We start from the raw sequence: 18,387 nt of genomic DNA, 5'->3' as shown, positions 1-18,387 counted from the left end.
AATTACTGTACAGTTATTTCTTTTTATGATTATCATGTGGTGCATCCATTAGAACCGTAATAAACGTAAATTTTACATCGTGATTTTGAATTCAGTATCTACAAATTCCCCCAAACAAAACATGACCTTTACTCAACTCTGGCTATCCTTTCGATAAAATGTGGTTTCTGTACTGCTTAATGTAGACATATATTAGATTTGTGGACAACACGAAATCTCATCAGTATGCCTTAAAACTTACCTTTACTGGCTTGGCGGAAATCTTGATATTCTTCTCTTGCTCTTTTGGCACTGTAATAAATAAAACACAGTTTACAACAGAGTAATCTCTCATTATAAACTGGTATCGAATCCATAAGAGTATAGTGGGAAAAACTGACCACAGAATATCAATGTATTTTACACAGAGTCACAAAGGGGTATTTTCCACACCAAACCACAAAAAGGGTATCTAGTAGGTGAAACCACATTAAATCTTAACTTTTTAAAAGAAAAATGAATTGAAAAATATTAAGCAGCAATGACTGAATCTAATTCAGCAAATTTAATTGGGATTTAGAATATACCTGCATTAAAATGACAGACAGTTATAAATTAACCAACTATTTAGCGAGCGACCATTGTATTAAAAGAAAAAGGGACCATATTAAAGATGCCAACTGGTACTTGGGTACTCGGGTACTTGCCCATTGATAATAACCTGGGTAATAAAATGGACCACTGGATTCCCCTAAAAAATAAAAGTTGAATGGAACACTGCCCTTTCATTGCCCAAAGGAAAATTATGTACTAAACATATTTACAACTTATTTTGTATTATTGTACAGTACATATATGACTAATTGTGTAACAATGATACAAGCCACTGTGTTCATCATTGGACCTCCATCTACTTTCCTTATTTTCTATTAATAGGGGCCCAGAGTGGCCGAGTGGTCTAAAGCGCTCTCCATTACGGATCACTGCCATCTCACCTCTGTCTGCGCTGGTTCGAGACTCAGATTCAGCCAGTGTGGGTATGTGAGAAAGCTTGCCAGTAGCTTCTCGTGGGTCGGTGGTTCTTTCCGGGGTTTTCCCGGGTTCTTCCTCCACCATTAATACTGGCCGCCATGTATAGCCTATCGTGTGCTGAAAAATGGCGTTAAACCCCACATCAACAACAACAATTTTCTATTAATAGTATATACATGAAACAGTTCCAAGAAAACAGGTTTATTGCATGTGAAACCAAGAGACACAGGTTCATTCTATTTCATTACCATATATGTAGCGGACAAGTTCACATTGAAAATAAATAGCACCAGATATTATAATAAATGAACTTTATTGATGTGATTGATGAATGTTATACGACTGAAAAACATTAGAGGAGTCGGAATTTGTTCAACTTAAGAACATGTTGCATCCAGAAAAGGATAAATCAATAACAGTTTAAAATTTTTGAAATAAGAATTCAACAGTGATGTAATACAAGTCATCAATTGTGGAAGTTATGACTATTCGTGAAATTTAATGTAGACATGAGGACTAGTTAAAGTGAGTGTTATGCAAAAATAATTTATCAATTTCTTTTGTGTCTATACTCTTGTACTAGCTACTAATCCACAAGGATTTAGCTGATCTGTGACAAAAACTTTAAGGGTAGATCAAGGTAGTAGCAAAACTGAATGCACGTATTTCATAAATTTTTCTGTAATTATGGCATGTAATATATAGACTGGTCTTCCTATGCTCAGATTATGCTTTTTTGACACTTATATTAGTAACAATTACTCTTATACCTCTCTTGGGGGTTTGCATGTGTGAACCTACAACAAAGCAGTTCAGGTTCACATTTAATACAATTTCTCTTTGATTGAATACCCAGCTAACCAATCATTAGGATTGATGGGTACCCAGTAGAACTTTCCAAAAATGTTGACATCTCTATATGGTATCCTATCATACAAAATTAAATGTAATATTGGTAGCTAAAAGTACTAAGAGTTACCTGCACAAAAACACTATAATGGTGTAACACTTTTGCTAGTTTAGCCACTATAATTTTTAAGTCACATCATTATGATGTCTACAGTGTGGCAGTTTATACTGATGTCAAGCATGGGGGCATCATGCTTCAGACATGCAGCATGACTTCCCACCCAGTCACATTATCCTGACACCAGGTCAACCAGACCTAATACTAACCATTTACTGCTGAGCGCCAAGTGAGTCAGCTGTTAGTACCATTTTTATAAGTCTTTGGTATGACTTGGCCAGGGTTCAAACCCATGACCTTCCACATCCTAGGCAGACACTCTAACCACTCAGGCCACCAGAGCAGTCTGCACACAAATCTAGTCATAAAAAAAACATATATGAAAAGCATATACACTATGACAGATCTACATTCAGTAGAGAGAACACTTAACTTCAATGTATATCAAGTCCAGGAATTTATTTTTTTACACTTAAGTCATTCTTTACTTTTTAATGTTCAAAGAAATTTACCTCATTCAAAAAATCCAATACAAATGTACATGGTATTAGTGGCTATACCACTTAGAATTCATTAAATTATGCCTTATGATATATGGTCTCTATGTGAAACTATTCGGATTTCTGATCACCTTTTACTGCAGACAATTAAAAATTCATTAAGCATCTATGTACAAAGTTACATAACCCTGCAGTCAATAATATCTGAAAAACTAAGGTAATGCTGCTCACCAGCGCATATAACATTTGGTTATGGTGACCTACTTTTAACAGAAGGGTACAGTATGCCTCAGTATGCATTCACATGCCAAGTTGCTCAACTCTGTTTGCAGAAGGGTCTGAGAAATTAAGTTGAACCCCAACTTACAGTCTTGGTGTCAGATTGATAGATTGATGGAGAATGGACAGACTGTGAAATGGACAGACATGCATCACCAAACCAATCAGAAATGGTTTGCATTCTAGCCAAAACGTCTTACTAATCTTCCAATGTGTCATCTTGCTTGGCCCTTGCAAAAGGACTTCTCTGTAGCTCCACTATTTTAGTTCTCAGACCATTGCTGTATTGGTCCAAATCTGTCACCTGCTGGTCCTGAAAAATAAAATCAAACAATAATGATAGTTGTTTGAAAAATGGCTTAAACAAAACACAATATTTTTAATGTAAACGATCACTTCTTCCTGTCTAATTAATATAAAATTTGGTGTTCCTATCAAAAAGATATGTGAAACATACTTGTAGTGGCCTTATTTTAATGCTTTGAAAAGGACATACATATGAAATGTTTCCCTAGAAAACTGTCGTGCCTGAAAACAACACTATGGTGATGAGAAGAGTCCCTTTTATAAAGTCATCAGTAATATACTGCCTTTTCATAAGATTGATATCATATCATATCCCATTCACTGGTTACATAAATGTACAGTACTGCAACACACTTTGATGTAGTTTCTTTTTATTCTTATTATTCCCTGTATATAAATAGCAGTAAGTCAGGGAACCATTCCACTGATAACCTCACAATTCAGTATAATTGCACGTTACCTTACAGAGAATAATGATTAGCACTAGAACATAGTCATATATTCTAACTCCAGAACCAGTACAGAATTTAATATTGGCTATGAGTGTGTGTGTGTGTGTGAGAGAGAGAGAGAGAGAGAGAGAGAGAGAGAGAGAGACAGAAACAGACAGACAGACAGAGAAAAAGACAGAGACAGAGAGAGACAGACAGACAGACAGAGACAGAAAACAAAAAAATAAAGTATTTATTGAAACCATTTTCTACATTTATACATATATACACACATTAAAATTATACACACATATCCATACATACATATACACACATACACTTTATATATATATAAAGACGTCAGAGTACACCCCCCTTCAACCTGGAATAAAGGGCATGAAGTGTGATATCCTGTTCTGTCTCAGAGATTGCTCTAAACTTCAGAGCAGTAAGAAGAGATGACTTGTCTCGGTGCATCTCAAGTAGCGCTTGAGTGTGCAAGGATCTTGCATGGCTGCCTCTCTACGGAGGATTGACTTTCCCAGTTCATGAAAAGGCTAAGATCTTGCAGAGAAGGGAGATCCTTCTGCCTTGGAGTTTCTTTAAGATGCTGCCCAGGTACGCTACTGTTGATGATGATAATGCCTAGAACAGGGAGATGGAGTAATCCATAGTGTGAGTGAAAGCCCAGGGCTTGATGAGGGCTAGAGAGAAGAACAGTGAGTTGTTAATGGTGTGGCGATATGTGGAACATGATAACTAAGAACAGACAGGGTGGATAGGGACATGTAAGTATACATGTCAGATTGAGACTAATGGCATACTCGCCCTGTCTGACAAAGAGGCGGAATGACATCACCTTCCTCATTTAGAATAGGCTCAGGAAATGCCAGTCAATGATGGGCCTCCACCTGCTGTGCACATTCCAAAAACAAAGGTATTGAGTAACTCATTGAGGAATGTGTTCTTAGCAAAAAACTCCCGTGCATTTTTTTGGCGACCATATCCTCTGTTATCAGAAGGCATCCATCTCCTGATCTGACAGTGTATCGTGTGGAGAGGTGAGGGGATAGTTGATGAACAAAGCCTGAAGCCACTCCGACTGATGTGGATCAGCCCCCACCTTTCTGACAGACCTGGGAGGTCCAGTGAGCTCAAATCAGTTTCATACAGTCACTGTTCTATTGCATGATAGGTTTTGATGTGGGTGCACATGTGACTATCGATAACTCATCACCCTTACTGTGTGTTGGGTTCTCATCTAGCTCGGCTTCAAGTACAGCATAAGTCATGCCAGGTGACCTTGACAACTAGTATCTGTGCAAGACATAAGCTCTCCCTTGAGTATCAATCCTGAGTACTTTAATATCAGGCATCACTGGTAAAGACAGCACTGCTGGCATTGCTGCACTGCCAGCCTTTCCAGCAGTGCCAGCATTGCCATCCTTTCCTACACTGTCAGCATTGCCACATTGCTGGCCTTTCCAGCACAGCAGGTATCTCCAGTCTTTCCTGTATTACTGTACTATCAGCATCGCCTAACTACAGGTCTTTCCAGCATTGCCAGCCTTTCAAGTCACTGCATATATGTCAGTCCATATGGTTGAATGGGCAGATTTCTCATCAAAATTGGTGGTGAAAAGATTAGTAGGGGTGAAACGATACACCTGTGCCACATGTAGATGCAATTCATGATACGCTACCAGCAATACGATACATATACATATCGATACACATATGAACTTGATGGTCTTTCCATCTTTGGAATGTAGGTGGTGCCCTTTAATGTATATTGACATTATTGGTTGTATTTCCAGTATGTAGACTACAGACTGACATATAGTTATCATATATTTATATGCAATTCTCATTGATGAGAAGGTATCAACAATACTTTTAAACAGATTACCCGTTGGTTGCAGTGAGCTTTATTCAACGTTTAGGCCATTTAATGGTGGCTCCATTTAACTCCATTTATTTTGTACAACATGAGTGATTTGAAAAAATATTTTTACTGATTTCATGTCTCAGTTACACTTGGAAGACATTACCATGTCTCAGTTACACTTGGAAGACATTATCATGTCTCAGTTACACTTGGAAGACATTACCATGTCTCAGTTACACTTGGAAGACATTACCATGTCTCAGTTACACTTGGAAGACATTACCATGTCTCAGTTACACTTGGAAGACATTACCATGTCTCAATTACACTTGGAAGACATTACCATGTCTCAGTTACACTTGGAAGACATTACCATGTCTCAGTTACACTTGGAAGACATTACCATGTCTCAGTTACACTTGGAAGACATTACCATGTCTCAGTTACACTTGGAAGACATTACCATGTCTCAGTTACACTTGGAAGACATTACCATGTCATCTTCAAGAAATAATTCAATTTCCTTGTGCAAAGAAAATCTAGAACAAATCCGGGCATTCGGAATATGGCTGAATACCAACAAAATATATCACATTTTATTTCCTGCAGATGCAAAACACTGCTGCAGCCACAGGTACTTGTATCTGTTAGTGAAGAATGAAAACCATTGACTAGGATTTTTCACTAACATAAACTTCCTTTGTTATATCAGTAGTTTACTGACTACAATGCCAAATTTCTTATCTGTTCCATAATGCTGTATAAGGGTATTTAGTCCATAAATGCCTGTGCAGACAGAGGTGTTATTGTTGTTGCTGTTATAGGGTTTAACGCCATATTTCAGCACAAGATAGGCTATACATGGCGGCCAGTATAAATGGTGGAGGAAGAACCCAAGAAAACCCCGAAAAGAACCACTGATGCACAAGAAGCTGATGGCAAGCTTTCCCACATACCCACATTGGCCAAGCCCAAGACTCAAACCCACAGAGACAGAGGTGAGATGGCAGTGATCTGTAATGGTGAGCGCTTTAGAACACTTAGCCACTTGGGCCCAAAGAACTCTGTAGTGGACAGAGTAAGTGAATAAAATCAAATGTATGCTAACCCATAATGACCTTGTGTAAGGTCAATGATAGCATGATGGTCCTAAAAGACGAAGTCCTGCAAGTGGAAAATCTCTCAAATTATTGGCTGAAATTATAAAATAAAGCATACCTGTACTAGAATGATAAATCTGTACTTTAAATGCAAAATGAATGTTGGATGGGTCTATAGGATCACAAAAAAGGGCTGGATTGTCAGAGGCTAATGCAATGCATGTATCTCAGCACACAGTGAAGCTAAAAAAAGGCTACACATGGGGAGGTAATGGGCAAGAATTATTGCCCTTTGTCTATCTAAAAATAGACAGGATAAGACTATTTTCGTCTTTGGTAGGGCTGGATTTGCGAGGTAGCAGGCTATTATTCCTAATGTAATGTTATTGTGGAATGTATTCAAAGGAGAAACGAAACTAAATGGCCCTTAGCATGCCTTGAAATTCTAGGGTGTTGACATGTATTCAAACTAATTACAAAAATCGTCTATATTAACCCATGAACCATTTTCAATAAATAAGTCATTTATATACCAAATTTCCTTTATCATCAATGCCATGTATATATTGCTAGAATTTCCAATTTTAATATTAGGATTCATTTGGCGCTGAAGTTGTAAAAATCTATTTCCATTTAGGTTTAGAGGTGACAAGTCTTCTCACCTAAGTGAGTTTCAATGAATGTACAAACATGTTTTTCAAACTTCCTTCACAATACTCTTTACATAAGACTTTCCTTTTAATTTTCTCTTTTCGACCACCCAATATAAACTTAAGTTTAATTTTGTTGTTGGTTTTTAAGAACCAACTGAAATGTGGTTTTGGATGAAAAATATATATTTGTGTTTAGATCGCAATTACAAAACAGCCTTGTTGTAACATACCACACAATGTTTTTTAAATTATGATGTGGGTCACTTTAATGACTCTCAGGAACTTTATTATAAAGAAAGAGCACAGCATCCTGTATGACTTAAAAACATGTATACAAAACTGTTGCACAAAATCTTAACAGTCTTGATAATGAAGCCACTGCCATTGCAACAAAAAAAGTGTGATACCTGTTTTATGAAGACACTGATATGGTCAGCAAAATGTGGTCTCTTAAGATAGATCATCATATTATATAACACAGTAACTTATTGCATGAAAATAATGCTGACTTTCAAGACAAGTGTTCTTTCAAAAAGGTGGTCTCTCCAGATAGGTTTTACTATATTGTCCTACCATCTGATTTGACAGGCGCAACAAAGCCTGTCCTGCTTTTGCTTAGGGGTTTCTCTTTGTGAGAATATTGTTAGCAGACTTACTAATTGTTTAAAACTCTGCACCTCTTCGTTCCTTTTCTGCCATTTTTTAAACAACGTTTCTGAAACTGAAATTGAGGTTTATTATTTATTCTTGAAAAATTGTTCTGAAAATCTGAGGGAATCTTGAAAATTTCCTTAATGATGAAACTGGATTATTGTTCAGAAGAATTAAATATATTATGAACAGATTTTAATCCTTGATGCCTCATGAATGTAAAATGAAAAATGTGTTACTCCAAACCGAGTAATATGAAATGATTACACTAGATTCAATTTCCATACCTTTTATTGCACATTCCCCTTCCCCTTCCATTTTACACCACCACATTCGATTTGTAATGTAAAAACAAGTTTGAACTAGTTAAACTACACCATAAATATGATGATGTCATTATACAAACCTTGTGCTGATTTTTATTGTTACATCCTAAAGTAAGCTAAGCATGACTTTCCTCTCAATTTATTCCTATCTATATACTTTTTCTCTAACTTCTTGAAATAAATGTATTTCACAATCAAAGTTACATATATTTTTTTGAATGGAAAGAAATAAATATCAACATTTTAATCTAAATTAAAGCGTAAATAATCTGGCTATTTTTTTTTCATTCTGCTGTACAGAACATATATTTTGAAAGCACTTTTAATAACATGAAACCTTGTTTTACACTAAATGTTTGTTAGAGACAATACTTTAAATAAAGCACAGATGTTGTACTTACCGACACCATTGTTATTAGCTTGTTCCATGTACAGCTTTATGTCGTGCTGATGACTGAAATATTAACAAGATATCATAACCTGACCTAACAGGAGAGAAAGACAACACCTTTATCTTCAAGCTTCTATGAGTTCAGTCCTATTACTAAAATTGTATTATTTAAATTTTTTTACTTTGCATGGAGGTATATCTTTATGTATGGTATCTGCCAAATTACAGTAAAACCTGTTTGTATAGACATCACAAAAGTAATGAATTACTATCTGTAAAGGGCACTTACTGGAATATCCAATGAAAATCATTAGAGTTTTTGAACTTTCTAAAATTGACACCCAACTTATTCAGCAATTGTTCACTTCAAATGTGTTTAGAGACTATAGCTGAATGAATTTATACATTTCTCTATTCCGTTTAATCTTGGGATTTGAGATTTAATTAAATATTATAAGTGAAAGTAACAAAGTTATAAAACACGCTGCTTCTGTAACATTCCTCCTTATAAAGAACACCAGATGCCGATGTCTATAAATAGACAAGAGTGTTTTTGTACATTGAATTACAGACAAATGTTGGTGCCTGTCAAAGGTAAAGATTGTTCTGTACACTGAATGACAGAAAACTGAAGGGTTCTGATTGTACTGTATTTAACTTTCTAGACATGTTCGTTACACAATTTTTGAAAACTTGTTAAGGACAAATTACCATTCTAATGAAGAGAAAAATGAACTTCATCAGCAAAATGTAAATTCACACAAGAGGATAGTAAAAACAAAAATCAAGGACTGTACAAAGTTTAAGTAGTCTCCAGTGACCATTTAAACATTTATTACCATGTAGAAATTAAATGCATCTCCAGTGACCATTTAAACATTTATTACCATGTAGAAATTAAATGCATCGCAAAATAATCTTGAGAATGGAATGTCAGACCCTTTTGTAACAAAAGCTTTTTCTTTCAATTTTTCTCATTACATTTAAATCTTAATTAGCTCCGTATATATAGTATTGTGCTGACATACCATTACGCTATAAAGATACATGCATACATACATACATACATACACACACACACACACATACACACACACATATACGTACGTACATACATACACACACACACACATACAAACATAGACACACACACAAATGCACATGCATCGGTGGTTCTTTCCAGGGTTTTCCCGGGTTCTTCCTCCACCATTAATACTGGCCGCCATGTATAGCCTATCGTGTGCTGAAAAATGGCGTTAAACCCCATAACAATAACAACAACAACAAATGCACATGCACACACACACACACACACACAAGTGGTCTAAGGCTCTTGCCTTTTCAGATCACTCATGCATCTCACCTCTGTCCAACTGGGTTAGAATCTTCACTCAAACAGCATGGAAATGTGAGAAAGCTTGCCAGTAGCTTCCCATGGGTGTTTCTTCCAGGGGTCTTCATCCACCAAATATATTTGCTGGCATAGTCTATCATGTGCTGAAAATGGCATTAAAACCTACACAAACACACACAACAATGAACATACATACATGGCACAAACGATATAAAACAATAAAAAGATTCTTTTCTATGATATCAAAGGAGAGCTACTACAATAAGTTCATAAATATCTGAGATTAATATTTTTTTTCATAAGTTATTATCATTGTCCATCCAAAGCAGCCAGATTTTACTGGATGGAAGTCACAGACTGAGTAATCTTGGAGTGACAGCCAGTAGTACACGCATAGTTCATGCATCAGTAATTATCTTGACTAGAGGCTTCACTTGAAAAGCATGTAATTCACTCATCTAATACCTATAATAATTCACGTATACAATATACAGTTCACAATGTATGATGTATAGTTATTAATATGGAATGTTTACTGCTGAATAAACAGGGGGCCCTGGGTAGCCAAGTGGTCTAAAGTGCTCACCATTACAGATCACTGCAACCCACCTCTGCCTACATGGGTTCAAGTCTTGGGTTTGGCCAATGTGCGTACATGAGAAAGCTTGCCAGCAGTTTCCCACAAGCTGAAGGTTCTTCTTGGGGTTTTCATGGGTTCTTCATCCGCTCATCATACTGGCCACCATGTATATCCTATTGTGTGCTGAAAAATGGCGTTAAACCCCACAACAGCAACAGCAGCTGCTGAATAAACATTTAATTCCAACTATGTTGGTCAGAAAGAACTCTGATATGAATAGCATAGGATAATCTTTGTGGTCATGTATCAAACACCTATGATTGTACAGTATAAAATGTAGGTCACAATGACATTTGGTTTTAAGAGTGAATTACTAATACAGATGCATCCAATCATCAACTTTCATGACTGAAGCATAAACAGCATTGAATAAATTAACTTTAAATACATTAAATACAAAATTTCATCACTGTCAATGAAGCAAGAAATATAGGTCATAGAAACCTCTTTTTGCAATAAGAGTGTAGCACTCATCAAGATGCAACCTCTCACCAAATTTCAAGTCTCGAGGTACAATAATATGCATATATATTGACAAAAACTCATGTGGTCATGAATTAAATTAACCATAGCCAATAAAGATTAAATACAGGTCATGATAACCTTTATCTGTTACGCTCTAACTGTAATGTCATTTGTTATTGAAGAATAACTGTAGAAGGTGTTCTATAGTATTTATTAAATACAAAGACATCAATACAGCTTGGAAGGGGAGTAAAGTCTGCCATGAGCGTATATTTCCCATGGAACATAAACCCTAATGAATGTATAACATACACCAACTGTTGGTGTGTATCAGTTCTAGTCCAGTGTGGGATATCTGATTAATTTTACTGTCAAGTGATATTTCAAAGTTAATTAGATTAATGCTTACGCTACACTAAACACTAGGCCACCAGAGCGGTCAATTGTGCCTGAAAATGTGAAAATCAAACACAACATTTGACCAAAGTAAGTGAAGTGTAAAATATGAACCATAAGGACCTACTACTGGCATGAGAGGATAGTGCTTATCTAGCTGCATCCCCTGACCAAGTTTCATAATTCCATCTATAACAGAATGTGTACAGGAGGTAAAAAACCAATATTATCATGAAATAAATGTAAACAAATTAGGTAACAGTGACTTTTTCATTGCAAGGCTGTGACACTAAGAGAGATGTCTGGTGTGAACATTGCCAGAGAATGAACCTAAGTCAATGAAATATGAAATATGGGTCACAGTGACCTTTTTGTGATCAGGGTGAAGAATTTGTCAAGATACATACCACAACTAAGTTTTATGATTCTAGGTATAACAGTATGTATATATGGTGAACAAAAAACCTATTTTGTTACGAGCTGAATGCACTTTAAATAAGCCAGTAAAATGTAAAATGCAGGTCAAAATAATCATTGCTACAAGGGTGTGCATACAACTATCTAGTTTGATGATTCTAGCAATAACAGAGCTTGATCAATAAAACACAGAATTAAAGTGAAATCAGTAAAGCATAAAATACAGGTTACAGTTAATCTACTTTTGTGATACGGGTGTAGTACTCATCAAGATGCACACCCTCACAAATTTAATGATTCTAGGTATAACATACTGTTATACTACACAGCATGCTAAAAACCTGAGCTAAAAGCAAAATATAATCAATAACGTATAACTAATATGTACATATGTACAAAGTTAGGCCATTAACCTCTCCTCTAGGGGTAAAAGTGCTATAAAATCCACTTCAAACTGTTGCCTAGGACCTTGGAAGACAGAATGGTTGCGATGTATGCAGCAAGGCTATATATATATATATATATATATATATATATATATATATATATATATATATATATATATATATATATATTCTTTTACATGTGCAGATATTGATGCCAACACCTGGGGTACTACAATGTATAAAAAAAAGGATCATCATCAGGGGGTGATGATTCCAATTTTGGGCAACTTGCCAGACAATAATGATGTAAGGAAATGGTCTTGAAAACAGTATGTATTCAATATTTAAAAAGAGACAGATTTAAATGCAAAAATATAACCAATAATGATGCAAGGAAAATGGTCTTTGAAAATTCAAATTTGTGTTCTTTATTCAAGGGAAAAATTGCTCTCAGTGATGAAATTTCACTTGCCCAACAATAATTTCAAGTCCAGACTACCGGGCTGGAAAAATGTCATCCTCTCCTTCATATTTATCTGAGATCATCTTACCTGTCTTCAAAGAAATCTATTTTTGCCAGCAGTTTGTCCCTTTCATGCATCATCTGAGTTTTTGCTTTCACAAATGTTGAGTCTGTTCTCAGCAAACTCAGCCTGTAAATATACATGAACATGAGGCACATGTGGGCCTGATATCACTCACCTGCTACTTGACATATATCAGATTGTGCATGCATAATCACAAATAACAGTAGTGGGGAAAAGAAAAAACCTGAGCCCCACAGATGCTGCATGACTACAAACAACACATACCCTGATCAGCAAGCACATTATGCTATGGCAGATCAGGATCTTTGCTGTTGGCAGTTTGACCTGACTTATAAGTAAGTACATACTGTAGTATAACTTTCTCTGCATTATAAGGACAAACTGTTTTCACAAACAGCATTGTCATCCTGGAATGAGGCCTTGTATCAAAACTTAAAAAAAGAACTGTTCATAAGAATATATGTACACATAATTGGCATTACAAGGGGACTTGATCTATGCAGTCACCATGGATTCCTGGGTCTGTCTTTACCCATCTTAGAACCTGCCCCTCAAGTCCTAACTCGGAAAGCACCAAGATCCCCATCCAAAACAGCTGTAGACATTCAGTGGTTAATGTGTTGAACTCATGACCAGAATGTAGTGTGTTTGAATCTTACCATCTGATCAGCCTAAAGCCTTGCCAATACCAGTGAATCTTGTTCAGAACTGAACTCAAGCGAAATCTTGATGACATAAGCTTACACAGCAAGCCTTATTAAACTTTGTTCAGAAATAAGTTTAGTCCGTCAGATACAAGAACACCTCATTAATATACATGGACATCATTAAAAACTGAAATCATCTGAGATCTTGATGATACAAGCTTACACACCAAGTCTGATCAAAACTTATCTGTAATATGGCCCCTAGAGTTCACAAATGCAGCCAGATGTAAGAACACTTAATTAATATGTGTGGATGTCACCCATAATCAAACTCATCTGAGATCTTCATGATATAAGCTTACATACAATATCTTATCAAAATCTGGTCAGAAATATGACCTCTAACAAGCATGCACAAGCTCAGCCAATCAGATGCAAGAAAACCCCATTAATATGCAAGGGTGTTGCTTATAAATTGAACTAAATCTGGACTCTTCATGGTATATGCTTGCATACCAAATCTGGCCAGAAATATGGCCTCTAGGGTGTTTACAAGCTCAGCCAATCAGATGCAAGAACACTTCATTAATATGCAAGGGTGTTGCTTATAAATTGAACCAAATCTGGCCTCTTCATGGTATATGCTTGCATACCAAATATGGCCTCTAGAGTGTTTACAAGCTTAGCCTATCAGGTGCAAGAACAATTCATTAATCAGTGTATCCCCTAGGTGTGAGAACTGGGGGTCAGACTGAGTAAAAAACAAACTTTGGTATCAAAACTGGGGGGTCAAATACAAAATTTGGGGGTCTCTGAAGTGCTAATGATGGTAAAGGGAAACACTGATTAATGTTTGAATGTTGCTCATAATCAAACTCATCCCAAATCTTGATGATACAAGTTTCTATGACAAGTCTGATACAAAATATGACCAATGAGTGTTCATGAGTTCACCCAATCAAATGTAAGATCAGTTCATTTTTAAGCCTGCATACCTGAAAACCCCATATTTGTTGGGCCATGCCATAGGCTCACATCCCATTGACCAGGAAAGAAAATAAAGGAAGCGGATGATAAATTCCTAACTATACTAGCTGCTTGTTAACTTTGGTTTATTAAGAATTCTAATGGGCAGCTAGCAGATCATGTCTTGGCAATGTCTGATCATTACATAGTGAAGCCTCTTTTGCTAGGCTTGTTTAAGAGGACATCTTTTGCCATTATGGTTAAATGTCTTTACAGTCTGCACTATGTAACATGTATTAAGTCAATGTAAAATAGCTTCATTATTTTTCATTCTAACTGGATGAAATTTCAATAGCAAATGAAAATATATCAGTAAAAAAAACAGTAAAATCGGTATTGAAAAAACAGTTATGCTAATGATAAGGTCTGGTTATTTTGGTTCTCACAACTGAACAGTGACACTATTTTTGTACACAGATATTGACAGTTTTACAGAATCAAAGTATCCATGATAATGATGTAGCCATGAAAAGAGAGCCATGGAAAAAAGCACCATTTTCATTTAGGGCCAACTAGACATCATAGAAAGTCTTTAAGTGAAAACTGCATACATACTAGTGCAAAACCTGTTCTGGAGATGTAGCAATAACAAGATTTTCATGATGGCCATCAGGGAGGCCAAAGGAAATTCTTTTCAACTAGAGCTTGGGTAAGTTTTATAGAGAGTTTTATGGCAATCCTCTCAGTACTTTATTAGTAGTAGAGGCTAATGGGCAAAATAATGGACAGCAGGCCATCATATAAGCTTGTCTGGTATATGACTATTAGAATTTAAGAAGATAACAAAAATGAAACAAACCTCTATTATCACCCTCAAAAATACTTTTTTGGAGAGCTATTTCACTGTCAGATTTCATTAAATATATCTACCAAGTAAATGTTATACATTGTGGAGGTCTTACATCAGCTAACAGAAAATAAGCACCGATTTTTTTTACATTCTAAGAAAAGCAAATAGTTATGTATAAGGTTAAACCAAGTTTTTTGAAACAAAATAAAAACAATTTTTAAATAAAAATTTGGAGGAAAGCAGTGATTAATGAAAGATTAAAATGAAAGGTACAGCAGATTCCAAATTGAAAACTACTCATTTTCAGGTACGTTTACTAGTGGAATAAAACAATATTTTCTTATTATTTTAAATTATTAATACATGTTTATATTTTTATAATAAATACTGTTGAAATACAGAAGATAAATAAATTTTGGGGAAAGAATCTCCAGCAAAGATCATGAGAATTCTCATACATTCATACACATTTACATATATACATAAATACATATATAAAAACATACCTTCACACAAACACACACACACACACACTCACATGTATATACACAAACATTTATGTACATATATACATAAACAAAAATATATATCGATATATAAACAGATACACATGTATATATCTACACATGTACACATGTGTACATGTACACACAAATTTGCAATCACATATAAACACCTTTAGACAGTCAGACTGAGAGACAGACAGACAGACAGACAACTTACATTGCAGCTCTCTGACTAAGAATAAGCCTCTTCAGGTCTTGTGCTTGCTCATAGCAGTAATATACTGCCTCCGCCCAGGCTCGTTTCTGTTCCTGATAATCACATTAAACAATGCACAGCTGTATTTAGTTATTTTTTTAATACTAATACCAAAATTTGTTTCAATTATATAATTAATTATGTTTAAAATGAATTTATACCCATTAGATTGAAGTTTTCTGACAAGATAACATACTCCACATGGTGTTTGGCTTTAATTTGGCAGTTCATGTTCAAGACTGGAGAATACAGCTGACTGCATATACGACCATGCATAAATCTGCTTTATGTTAGAGGATGAAGATTTTGCTTATAAATTTGGACAGATCAACAAATTTAAATAGAAATGTACATCTCTGTGTCATAATTAATCACTATACATACAAGAAATTAAAAAATAATTTAATTTTAACTAAATGTACAAAGTCTTAAAATGAAAACTACATCAACTGACTGAGTTATGACAACATTTTTAATGGGGAGTGTTTTGAACCATCAGAAATACAATAAGTGTGTATGAGAACAAGTGTAATGGGGAATACCCATCTAATGAATGAAAAACGGGAATCTTAAAATAATACATCAATGATGCTACAGAATTTCCAACATTAAAATCACGAAAATGTTGGTATTTCTATAAAATGATCGATTATTCTTGTCTACTTTAATGCTATAGATTGATTTAATGTAAACTATATTATCTATAGAACAACAAAAATGAGTTCCCATTTTTAATTTAAATCTGGAAATAAGAGTCCACTTTATATATGGGGACAAATATTTTAAAATTCACTTTGGTAAAAATAATGTTAATGCTTTTCCTTTTTCTAACAATGGGTACATTTTAACAATTATTTACCCCATTCAACATACCATCAGCTTAGCTATCTTAACAATTATTATGTGGAAAGAGTATGCTATATTTATAATGGAACCATGGAACTTTACTTGACTGATGAGTAAAATATGTGGAAATTCCCTTGAAATATATATATATATATATATATATATATATATATATATATATATATATATATATATATATATATATATACACACACATACATACACACACACACACACAGCTCTGTAACACCCACTTTGTAAAAATTATTTCCATCTCTTCACATAAGAACATACTAACAAACAAATCTCTTTGCAAATTCAAACTATATACTCCATCTTTAAATTAACTGTCATGAATTTCAGTTGTGAGAAAGCTTCCCATTGGTTGGCGGTTCTTCCTGGAAGCTTCCCAAGTTCTTCATCCACCAGTTATGCTGGCTACCATGTATAGCCAGCCTATCATCTGCTGTAAAAATTGCATAAACCCACAAAACCACATACCATAAACAACCTTGTGTAGCCACTGTAAACATTATCATGTGAAAAATAAATTTTGACCACAGTGATCATAGACCCTTTTATAAAAAAAGATTTGTTTAGCAATGTATTATCTTTACACTTAAACTTTTAATCATTGTGAAACTTTGAAAATTGAACTTTTAATTTACACTATATAAACAGTATATATTACTGATACATTGTGAAACAACCTGTCTACCTACCGACCTACCAGTACTGACAGGGCATAAAATAATTAAAACGATAAAAAAGGATATTCCTTTTCCGCAGTAAAAACAAAAATGTAATAAGCTGATAAACAAAGGGAATGATATCCTACTAGCTGAAAAGAATTTACAGTTTTCAAGATGAGACTATTTTGTTTTCTTTTTAACAGCTCTGTGTTGAAACCATGTCTTACAAGATTGTCAATTTAACCACTGTGACAGCCATATTGGCTATTAAGATCAGCACCATTTTCATTAAGGACAAACTAGATACCATTCAAAAACTTTTAGTGAAAATCACATGCTGATATAACCTTCCATTCAGGAGATTTAGTGGCATGATTTTCAATATGGTCATTGTGGTGGTCATATTTGAGATCAGATTGGCATCATTTTCATTGAGGACCAACTAGATATCATAATTAGTCTAGGGTAAAACCCCACATTGACATGACTAACCATTTAGGTGGAGTAGGGATAACAAGATTTTAAAAATCCCATGTTGAAATGGCCAAGATGGAAGCCATCATGGACGTCAAATCAGCCCAATATTTATTTAAGATGCCCTAGACATCAAAGCAAGTCTGGTTGTGAAAACCCATACTGTTATGACTTTCCATTTAGAAGAAATACCAGCAGCAATATTGTCCAGATGGCTGCCTATTAAACATGAGACTGGCACCATTTTCATTTAGGACGAATTAGACATCATAGGTTTTCTAGTGAAACACCCCATGTTGATATGACCATCCATCCTGAAGGAGTAAAAATTTCAAAGATAGCCACTTTGGCAAAAATACTTGATTTCCAAGCAGAACCATTTTCATTAGGGACAAACTAAGCATTACAAGAAGTATACCACCAGAACCCGAATATTATAAC

The 18,387-nt window shown here is 35.1% G+C and overlaps 1 protein-coding gene across 2 annotated transcripts in view; it reads right to left on the bottom strand.

Annotated features, from left to right (window-relative positions):
- The window catches only part of LOC149802924 (inhibitor of nuclear factor kappa-B kinase subunit alpha-like), a 97,374-nt gene that overhangs the window by 19,494 nt on the left and 59,493 nt on the right, over window positions 1-18,387 (bottom strand). For both annotated transcript variants that reach the window (XM_089952410.1, XM_089952411.1), the window contains exons 11-16: window positions 15,896-15,987; window positions 12,713-12,814; window positions 8,514-8,566; window positions 7,792-7,856; window positions 2,958-3,070; window positions 242-291 (exon numbers count right to left, since the gene is read on the bottom strand). In XM_089952410.1, coding sequence (XP_089808536.1) covers window positions 242-291; window positions 2,958-3,070; window positions 7,792-7,856; window positions 8,514-8,566; window positions 12,713-12,814; window positions 15,896-15,987 — 475 coding nt within the window. The remainder of the gene's footprint in view (window positions 1-241; window positions 292-2,957; window positions 3,071-7,791; window positions 7,857-8,513; window positions 8,567-12,712; window positions 12,815-15,895; window positions 15,988-18,387) is intronic.

The sequence above is a fragment of the Sinohyriopsis cumingii genome, chromosome 3, assembly GCF_028554795.1.
Source record: "Sinohyriopsis cumingii isolate HCF-2022 chromosome 3, ASM2855479v2, whole genome shotgun sequence".
NCBI lineage: Eukaryota > Metazoa > Mollusca > Bivalvia > Unionida > Unionidae > Sinohyriopsis > Sinohyriopsis cumingii.
Note: the sequence above shows the minus strand (reverse complement) of the source record. Positions and strands in the feature narration are given on the sequence as shown.